General features: G+C 40.0%; 1 protein-coding gene across 1 annotated transcript; it reads left to right on the top strand.

Annotated features, from left to right (window-relative positions):
• Positions 1–5,353: 5,353 nt before the first annotated feature.
• Positions 5,354–7,527, top strand: LOC142668710 (uncharacterized). The gene has a single exon (XM_075847086.1). It carries the CDS (start codon positions 5,385–5,387, stop codon positions 6,636–6,638), a length of 1,254 nt encoding a protein of 417 aa, XP_075703201.1. The 5' UTR covers positions 5,354–5,384; the 3' UTR covers positions 6,639–7,527.
• The last annotated feature ends 3,501 nt before the right edge of the window (positions 7,528–11,028 follow it).

Below are 11,028 nucleotides of genomic sequence, written 5' to 3'. Positions count from 1 at the left end.
CCTCATAGTACCAGCCTGCGACCACCCCAGGGCCCGACCATCACAACAGATGGTCGGGTATTGGATCGTACCCAGCTCTTCCCGGCACCCCTGGTGGTGGTGGGTACCGGGGTAATAATGGTGTTTAGTGTTAGCCTCTGTACCGGCTAACACTAAGCCTCCCCTTAGTAATGGACCTTTTCACTCAGACAGCGGCCATTACTAAAGTGATAGTAATAAAACTTGAAAATAAAACACAAAGACATAGATAAAATATTTTATTGAAATAAAGCACCCCCAACACAACCCTCATTAACCATTTTATTGATGAAAAAAAAAGCATCATCTAAGTAGTCCTCGAAACCGAAGTAGTCCAAACACCAAACCTGTAAAAAATCAAAAATATAAGAAAAAAAATGAAATAAAACTTGTCGTAGGCTTAGTTTCACTTTCATGTGTGATACTGACTGTTATACCATGTATAGAAGCCTGCGGCAAAGTTGGCTTAGATACAGGGCGCCAGAAGACAGTATCATACATGGCCATACAGACATTTATACAAACAAACATACATACATACATACATGCAAACATATATACACATACAAACATGACAACATACATGCATACATACATGCAAACATACATACATGAAAACATACATACATACATACATGCAAGCATACATACATGAAAACATACATACATGCAAACATACATGCACATATACACATACAAACATGACTACATACATACAAGAAAACATACATACAAGCAAACATACATACATGCAAACATAAATGCAAACATACATGCATACATACATACATGCACACATACATACATGAAAACATACATACATATGCAAACATACATGCACATATACACATACAAACATGACAACATACATACAAGCAAACATACATACAAGCAAACATACATACATGCAAACATACATGCACATATACACATACAAACATGACAACATACAAACATACATGCAAGCAAACATACATACATGAAAACATAAATACATACATACATACATGCATACATACATACATGCAAACATACATGCACATATACACATACAAACATGACAACATACATGAAAACATACATACATGCAAACATACATGCACATATACACATACAAACATGGCAACATACATACAAGTAAACATACATACATACATACAAGCAAACATACATACATACATACATGACAACATACATATTAAAATAAACTCACCTAAGACGTTCCCACGAAGAGCTGAAAGGTCCCGTCACTTTTCTTCTTACTGCTCCCATTCACAATAACATAGCGGTGGGCGCAGATGACGTAATCACGTGTGCCTGATATGATTACGTCATCAGCGCCACAACGCATTGTTACTATGAATGCGAGCGGCGCCAAGAAGAAGGAAGATGGCAAGTGACGGGACCGTTCAGAGCGCCGTTAGAACGTCTTAGGTGAGTTTATTTTTTTTATATATTTTTAGTTGTTCGCCGGGTGCTGATGCAGCACCGATGCGGCGGGTACAAACATTACATGTAGTGACGGGGGGGGGGGGGAGAAGTTGTTTGCCGAAACGGGGTGAATGTAGTGTAGTGTAGTGTAGTTGACATTCACGGTAAGTTCGTCTCAATCGGGCTTACCATGCCCGCTTGAGACGAACATTCTCCCGATGTTGCTAGAACTACAGTATCTAGCAACATCGGGAGCGCGCACACTGCAGAGCAGAGCGGCTTGATTGACATCGAGCCGCTCACGCCCCTTTTTAGAAAAGATAACCAGCACTTGCTGAGTTATCAAGTGTAAAAAAAGGCACTTAGGAAATGAATTTTTTAAATTTTTTTAACAGCAAATGTTTTAAAATTCATTTCCTGCTTAGAATGTTAAAAAAAAAAAAATTTGAGTCAACTTGGGACAACCCCTTTAAAGATGTTTTTTTTTTATATTGGATTAAAAAAAAACAGATCCATGATTATTAGGAAGCACCTATTTTAACCAGTTACTAACTGCCCATAGACTATAAACGTCCTGGTGGCCCACAACTATTTCTGTAGGGACGTTTTCAAATTTCCAGCAGAGTTTTCCCCTATACGCCTCTCCCACTCCTCTCAGAGTTAAATATATCACTTATTTTTTTTACACAAGATCAAAGCCCTTTATGTCCTGAGAAAAACAGGACCAAATAAATATAGGTTGGCAAAGGAATAGAACAACAACTTGCTATTAACTTGGCACATGGCCAAAACTTGAATGAGGCCACCTCATTAGGTCCACCTTATTAGTACTTGATAGGACCCTCTTTCCCCTTAGAACAGCCTGAATTCTTAGTGGAATGTTATATCAATGTGCTGGAATTCTGATTAATAACCTCACTCTGTCTATTCCACTACTTCCTAAAGATGTTCTATAAAAAAGATCCGGTGACTATGCAGCCATTCGAATATACAGATCCCATTGTCATGTCTGTGAATTCAACCTGAGATGTGTACTTGGTCTTATGACACATTAGCTTGTTAAATTAGAAAAAACGATGTGGGGTCCACCCATTTTTCATAACCAGCCAGCTACAATATAGCAGCAGCAGGCTAGCATTACCAGGATGGGAAGACCCACTGTTTTGGGGCTTTCCCAGCCTAAGGGTATGTTCACACGCTGAGAGGCAGTTACGTGTGAAAAGACAGACTGTTAACAGCTGCCTCGTTTCACACGTAAAAGCTCCTCCTCGTAATTTACGAGGCGTCTGAGACGCTCGTAAACCTTGAGCCGTGCTTCATTGATTTCAATGAAGAACGGCTCAAATTACGTGGCAAAGAAGTGCCCTGCACTTCTTTGCCGAGGCAGTAAATTTACGGGTCGTCGTTTGACAGCTGTCAAACGACGACTCGTAAATAACAGGTCGTCTGCACAGTACGTCGGCAAACCCATTCAAATGAATGGGCAGATGTTTGCCGACGTATTGTAGCCCTATTTTCAGACGTAAAACGAGGCATAATACGCCTCGTATACGTCTGAAATTTGGCCGTGTGAACATACCCTAATAACACCAGCCTGCGGCCGCCTCAGTGCCCGACCATCACTAAATATCGGATACTGGATCATACCCAGCTCTTCCCGACACCCGTGATGGTGGTGGGTGCGGTGTAATAATGGGGGTTAGTGCTAGCCTTTTCACTGGCTAACATTAAACCCCGCCTTAGTTATGGATGCTGCCAATCAGCCAGCAGCCATTACTAAGGTGGTAGTAATAGTTTTAAAAAAAATACAAGGACATAGAAAAAATATTTTATTGAAGTAAAAAAACAATCGTCGTTAATAATTGTATTGAAAATAAAAAAAAAACGCTGCCATTAAAGTAGTCCTCGAATCCGAAGTAGTCCAACCACCAAACCTGTAACAAAACACACACGCCCAAAAAAAAAAATAGTAATGCATAAATAAAGCAATTATTATCTTACCTTTCCTAGGTCCAGCGCTGGAGATGCAATGTCAGTGAGTCAGTTATTAATGATCTAGAGCAGGGGTCTCAAGCACGCGGCCCGAGGATGGGATTAATAGCACTATTTCTATTTCAAAGGCGCATTCGACACATCTTCGAGCTCTGCATAAGCGGTAATTGAAGATGCGCCTACGGTCATCCAAGCCCCTTCTTGCAAATGGACGCATTAACTGCCTTGTCAGGGCAAAACCCTCATCTGCAACGATGACATATGGGATTGGTGAGCCGCTGGAGCCAGGGAGGATGGTAGATTCAGGCACAGCAAGTTGATTACTCATAAGCCGTTGTCCCATTCTGGATGAGTGAAATATGTGTGCATCAGCAGAGCTTCCATACGACCCAATGTCTACTATAGTAAAGCAAAAATGACTGTCCGCCAAGGCCAACAAGACGATAGAAAAATACTGCTTGTAGTTATAGTATCTGGAGCAAGAGTGGGGGGGGGGTTTCTTCACACGAATGTGCTTCCCGTCTAGTGCACCAATACAATGCAAAAATTGGGTGGCAGGAAAAATGTCTTCTGAAATATTAAGCCAGTGTTGTCGCGTGGGCTGAGGCAGCACCGTGTCCTTTAATCTCTGCCACAGCACGACACAGGTGGATGTCACAATTGCAGGAAATGGTGGTCACTCCCAGTAGAAATTCAAAATGTAAAGAATGGTAACTATTGCCTCTGGCCAGAAATCTACATGACAGCAAAAACACAAACAACAAAGAACACATGTTATGTGGGACATGAAACCCACAAAGCATCCTGTAAGCACAAATTGTAAAACACACATACCTCAATGTCCCAAGGAGTAGCTCCTATGGGGAAATGCAGCGCCGCATGTTTGTTTCCTGGTAGATGATTCCTGTACGAATCTGCACAAGCAGCATATCAAACGTGGCCACAGACATGCGGCAAAAGGATCGAAATTTCTCTAGGTGACACCAGAGGTCATCATAGGTGGTATGAAAGTGCCCTTTGGAGGTGCGTTGGGCCACGAGGATGAACACAAATCCTCCCTCTTCTACGCGGTTGGTCCTGTAGCATGGGACGCCGGTCGCTAAATCTCCGAGAAATCAACCACGCTAGCAGCACATGGGCTAGCGACGTAGACGGCATAAATGTGGATTAGAAGACAAAAAGTCAGTCAAGTGTGTGAACAAACACAATTTTTCAGCAAGATGAAAAAATGGTCATAACGTGCACACAGCAAGCAGGTGTGTGGCAGAGGTGCCTTTTTTGTAGGCTGGCCTCTCCATAACGCATCCCTCTGTTTTTTTAACGCGCGGGAAAGCCGCATGCCGTACGTGCGTAAAAAACGCTGAAACACAGCATATACGCGTGACCCACACCTCCAACGCGTGCAAAACCCAGCATTTTTTGCGCGCGAAAAATGCACACGCTCGTGTAAATCCAGCCTTACTGTGAGAAATGTGAATTTATGGAATAGTCACCGCAGGAGCTGGTCACTGCAGGGACAGTAGATGGCTTTAAAAAAGGCTTAGACAATTTCCTAGAACAAAAAAAACATGTGTTGGTATTGCCAGAGAAGGTTCTGCTTCCCCAACCCCCCAAAAAAAATATTTTAAGCTTTGTTATAAAAGTGGAAGACTGGGTATAGACCAGTATCCTGGATTTTGGCATCAATATATTTTAAAGTGTTATACAAATCATAAGGCCGAAATAACACTAGTTTTTGACCTGAAGCCAGGAGTGGACTCAATGCATGGCTTAAACTTCTTCCAGCTTAATCCACTTATAACTTTTGGCTCAAAACACTGCATGTGTGTTTCCAGCCTAATATAAATGTTATAAAATTGTCAACTGTTCTTTTTTGAAACAAAATCAAAATTTATTTTTAATCCTAACAGAAAATCCCAGTAAGAACTGGGATATAGTAGAAGATGAAGATATCATGCAGCAGTCTTCAGGAGAAAACTTCATCACCCTTAATGTACAGCCTGGGCTTCGCAGTACAGATCTATCATGCAATACTCATAATCATGAGGAACTTTCTCCTGACCAATCAGATTGTTACCACAGATACAGCTGAGAAAGTGGGTAAACGGTTTCAATGTGGTGAACAATTCACAAAAATATTAGGTGTTTTTACAAACCAAAGAGTTCACACAGGGAAGAAGTCGTATTCATGTACAGAATGTGGAAAATGTTTTTCAAAAAACTCACATCTTGTTAGACATGAGAGAATTCACACAGGAGATAAACCATATTCATGTTCAGAATGTGGGAAATGTTTTACAGAAAAATCAAATCTTGTTCTACATGAGAGAATTCACACAGGAGAGAAACCGCATTCATGTTCAGAATGTGGGAAATGTTTTACAGATAAATCAAATCTTGTTATACATGAGAGAATTCACACAGGAGTGAAACCGTATTCATGTTCAGAATGTGGGAAATGTTTTACAGATAAATCAACTCATGTTAAACATGTGAGAAGTCACAAAGGAGAGAAGCCGTATTCATGTTCAGAATGTGGGAAATGTTTTACAGAAAAATCAAGTCTTGTTAGACATAAGAGAATTCACACAAGAGAGAAACTGTATTCCTGTTCAGAATGTGGGAAATGTTTTACAGCTAAATCACGTTTTGTTCAACATGAGAGAATTCACACAGGAGAGAAGCCATATTTATGTTCAGAATGTGGGAAATGTTTCATCACTAAACGTAACCTCAGTATTCATCAGAGAATTCACACAGGAGAGAAGCCATATTTATGTTCAGAATGTGGGAAATGTTTCATTGCTAAACGTAACCTCAGTATTCATCAGAGAATTCACACAGGAGAGAAGCCATATTTATGTTCAGAATGTGGGAAATGTTTTACAGATAAATCAATTCTTGTTAAACATGTGAGAAGTCACACAGGAGAGAAGCCATATTCATGTTCAGAATGTGGGAAATGTTTTACAATTAAATCAAGTCTTGTTAAACATGTGAGAAGTCACACAGGAGAGAAACCGTATTCATGTTCAGAATGTGGGAAATGTTTTACAATTAAATCAACTCTTGTTAGACATGCGATAATTCACACAGGCGAGAAGCCATATTCATGTTCAGAATGTGGGAAATGTTCTACTACTAAAGGCAAACTTAGGGCTTATCAGAAAATCCACACAGGAGAGAAGCTATTTTGATGTTCTATATGTTGAAGATGTTTTACAAAGAAATCAAATTTTGGAACTCTTCAGAGAATTCACATAGAGAAGAAACAATATTCTCATTTAGAATGTGGGAATTGCTATAAGAGCAAATAAATATATATATATATATATATTATTTTTTTTAACATATCAGGTTATTCACAGGCATTAAACAGCTAATAAGAGTGTATGTTAATTTTTCGGGTAAAATTGGCCTGGATCTGCAAAAAAAATAAATAATTATATTTACCTGAGGAAAAGTATTGTGGATATAAGGAAGAAAAGCATAGCCTTGTTTACTTACCACGCATAGATGCTGAATTGTAAACATGAACCTTGCTTCTTTTTACTGTATTCATAAATTGACCCACACTGCAGGAGAAACCAGACAGACAGGAAGGACAATCTAAACTTTTGTTTTTAACATATATGGACATTTTTATATTTGACTTAAATTAAAACAGAATAAACATGAAAATTATGCAATTGAACAAAGCAACTAACAAATTAACTTTGCAATTGAATAAAAGAAAAAAATCGCAGATAGTTTTTTTTCATAAAAGGAAAAGTCATACGTTTATCACTACCTTAAAGACCTAGAATTAGAATCAGGGGTGGCACTCAAAATCACGCCCACATGTGGTGGCAAATGCCCACATGATTTTTCCAGTAATACCACAGTATTTACTGGCTAAATCGTATGTCTCTTTTCTCACCTACAGTAGTATTACAAAAAATAGCAATCCAACGTCATTTACCTGATAAATCAATGTTTTTGGTAGAAGTGATCTTTCTACATAGCAAATAATTGACCTGTAAGTGTAGTAGAGAAAACCAGACCCAACAATTAGGACATGCATACCGCTCATTCTGAATAATTAAAGAGGCTCTGTCACCAGATTTTTCAACCCCTATCTGCTATTGCAGCAGATAGGCGCTGCAATGTAGATTACAGTAACGTTTTTATTTTTTAAAAACGAGCATTTTTGGCCAAGTTATGACCATTTTCGTATTTATGCAAATGAGGCTTGCAAAAGTACAACTGTGCGTGTTGAAAAGTAAAAGTACAACTGGGCGTGTATTATGTGCGTACATCGGGGCGTGTTTACTACTTTTACTAGCTGGGCTTTCTGACGAGAAGTATCATCCACTTCTCTTCAGAACGCCCAGCTTCTGGCAGTGCAGACACAGCCGTGTTCTCCAGAGATCACGCTGTGTCGTCACTCACAGGTCCTGCATCGTGTCAGACGAGCGAGGACACATCGGCACCAGAGGCTAAAGATGATTCTGCAGCAGCATCGGCGTTTGCAGGTAAGTCGATGTAGCTACTTACCTGCAAATGCTGATGCTTCTGCAGAATCAACTGTAGCCCCTGGTGCCGACACGATGCAGGACCTGTGAGTGACGTCACAGATCTGCACTGCCAGAAGCTGGGCGTTCTGAAGAGAAGTGGATGATACTTCTATACACAACGCCCAGCTAGTAAAAGTAGTAAACACGCCCTGATGTACGCACATAATACACGCCCAGTTGTACTTTTACTTTTCAACACGCCCAGTTGTACTTTTGCAAGCCTCATTTGCATAAATACGAAAATCGTCATAACTTGGCCAAAAATGCTCGTTTTTTAAAAATAAAAACGTTACTGTAATCTACATTGCAGCGCCTATCTGCTGCAATAGCAGATAAGGGTTGCAAAATCTGGTGACAGAGCCTCTTTAAATCATTAATTGAAAGGGACTTGTTCAAAACAATAGCAGTGAGGAGTTAAATTGGTGTAATCATTCAATCTGTGGAATGAGGTGTAAATTTTGGCCCTTATTCAAGGTAGGAGGGTCGCAAATATTGCACATGTTGGTTATAGTGCATTTCTTTCTGAAATACTGGGGAAAAAACATGCAGAGAAGTGCAGCAAATTATAGGCTGCTCAGCTAAAATTATCTCAAATGCCTTGAAACGGCAACGAAATCCTAAAAGGAAGGAAGCGGGGAACTACTGTTCGACTGGATCGAAGAATAGAAAAAAATGCCAAAGGTTCAGCCAATGATCACCTCCAGAAAGATCAAAGAAGATCTGAAGTTACCAGTTAGTACCGCTACAATCAGAAGACGATTAAGTGAAGCCAAGTTACCAGCAAGAACTTCCTGTCAAGTCCCGTTGTTGATAAAAATACATGTTCTGAATAGGTTAAAATTTGCCAAGGAACACATTGAATTCCCAAAGAGAAGTGGCGCAACATTTTGTGGACTAATGAAAGCAAAAGTGTTCCTTTTGGGTCTAAACAGTATTTCAGATGACCCCGATCACTGAATTCAAGTCACAGTATACTGTGAAGATAGTAAAGCATGGTGGTGCAAAAATCATGATATGGAGATTTGTCTCATAGCATAGTGTTGGGCCTATTTATCTCATACCAGGGATCATGGATCAGTTTGAATATATCAAATACTTGAAATTATGTTGCCTTATCACGAAGAAGAAATGCCCTTGAAATGGGTGTTTCAACATGACAATGACCCAAAACACACCAGTAAGCGAACAACATCTTGGTTACAGACAAACAGGATTGAGGTAATGGAGTGGCCAGCCCAGCCCTGACCTCAATCCCATAGAGAACTTGGGTGAAATAAATATTTTTATGAGGAAAAAACCCAAAAATGCAAAAGAACTGGAATGTAGTCCAATCTTCCTGGACTGGAATACCTGTTCAGAGAGGTAAAAAGTTGCTCGACTCCATGCAACACAGATGTCAAGCACTTTTCAGAAACAATGGTTATGCCACTAAATATTAGTTCAGTAAAGTGAAATCTGAAACATTTTTTCAGTTTACATGACATTTTTGAGTTTTTAAAGAAAAATGCTGGCACTGCTATTATTCTGAACAGCCTAATATTCCTTTTTGTTTCTTTTCTGTAAAGGATTAACACAAACTGATAAATGTTGTTATTGTTTTGATTTAGAATTGAATGTATAGTATATCTACTGCATTTGCATTTAGGCAAATACAAGTTATTATAATGATTTTGCGCTTTATTTTCTTTTTTAAACTCACAATTTTTTTGAACACAACTGTATATTGATCCTGCTTTAAATAAATTTCTAACACCACCTGCTGGAACATACCGCAGACCCACAAGAGTCGGTACACTTCATCACGCATTAGTAGATCTATAGAGAAAGTTTTATTTCTGATCATTCCCCTCACTTGATGGAATTGTCATAGGATTGTAGTGTATCCTGCAGACGTATGAAATCTCAGTCCCTATTAGAATGCTCCCTGATACCTGAAACGAATACTATATTACATACTGTCCAGAGGAGGCTCTAGTAGAGGTCTCATCTCTTTGTTATACTTACACCTAATACAAAACCATTTTCCAGTGGCCTTAGACACTTTAAAGGGAATGTGTTGCTAGATTATTATTATTTTTTTTTTCCCGTTAAACAGTTAGTATATAAGTGATTACATATTGTTTTAATTTTTTACATTTTTTCACAAGTCAGGAAATATAAATTAGATTCTAATTTATAACATTTCCATGTGCTGGTCACTAGAGGGAACAATTCCCAAAATTGCAGCATTGGCAATGTGGTAAAGCAACCTCATTTCTTTATGCTGCAAATTTGGGGTAGACACACTCGCTCTAGTGTCCTCACACAATCCCCCCTCCCTTCTTCTGGCTAGTGCCAGGAGAGGGAGGGGTTTGAATGTATTCAAACCTCCTACACTGTGTGCCGCCATTTTCTGAGCGACTGCACAGTAGTAGAAGGTTATACAGCGAGCAGGCCTGCGAGGCGAGAGGAGAGCAGCGAGATGAGAGGAGACCAGCAAAACGAGGGGACCAGCGAAACGAGAGAGGACCAGCGAGACGAGAGGAAACCAGCGAGACGAGAAATAACGATGTCATGGGCATCGACGTATATGATGCTAGGAGTCCCTACTTCCCCTGTTCCGCAATGAATCTTTTTGTGCAGTACATGGGGAGGCTTCATATCGAAGCATGTTTTGTGGCTTCATATCCATGGAGGCTGTGTGGTATCATATCCATGGAGGCTGTGTGTCATCATATACAGGAAGGATGTGTGGCATCATAAACAGGGAGGCTGTGTGGCATATCCAGGGAGCCTGTGTGCCATCATATAAAGGGAGGCAGGGTGGCATGATATTCATGCAGTCTGTGTGGCATCATATACATGCAGTCTGTGGCATCATATACATGGAAGCTGTATGGCATATACATGCGGTATGTGTGGCATCATATACAGGGAGGCTGTGTGGCATCATATACATGCAGTCTGTGTGGCATCATATACATGGAGGCTGTGTGGCATATACATGCGGTCTGTGTGGCATCATGGACAGGGAGGCTGTGTGGCATCATAT

This window comes from Rhinoderma darwinii, chromosome 1 (assembly GCF_050947455.1).
Source record: "Rhinoderma darwinii isolate aRhiDar2 chromosome 1, aRhiDar2.hap1, whole genome shotgun sequence".
Lineage (NCBI taxonomy): Eukaryota > Metazoa > Chordata > Amphibia > Anura > Rhinodermatidae > Rhinoderma > Rhinoderma darwinii.
Note: the sequence above shows the minus strand (reverse complement) of the source record. Positions and strands in the feature narration are given on the sequence as shown.

Bases quoted from the DNA above. Each gene is read 5' to 3' on its own strand.
- LOC142668710 (XM_075847086.1), top strand. From the start codon at position 5,385: ATGAAGATATCATGCAGCAGTCTTCAGGAGAAAACTTCATCACCCTTA.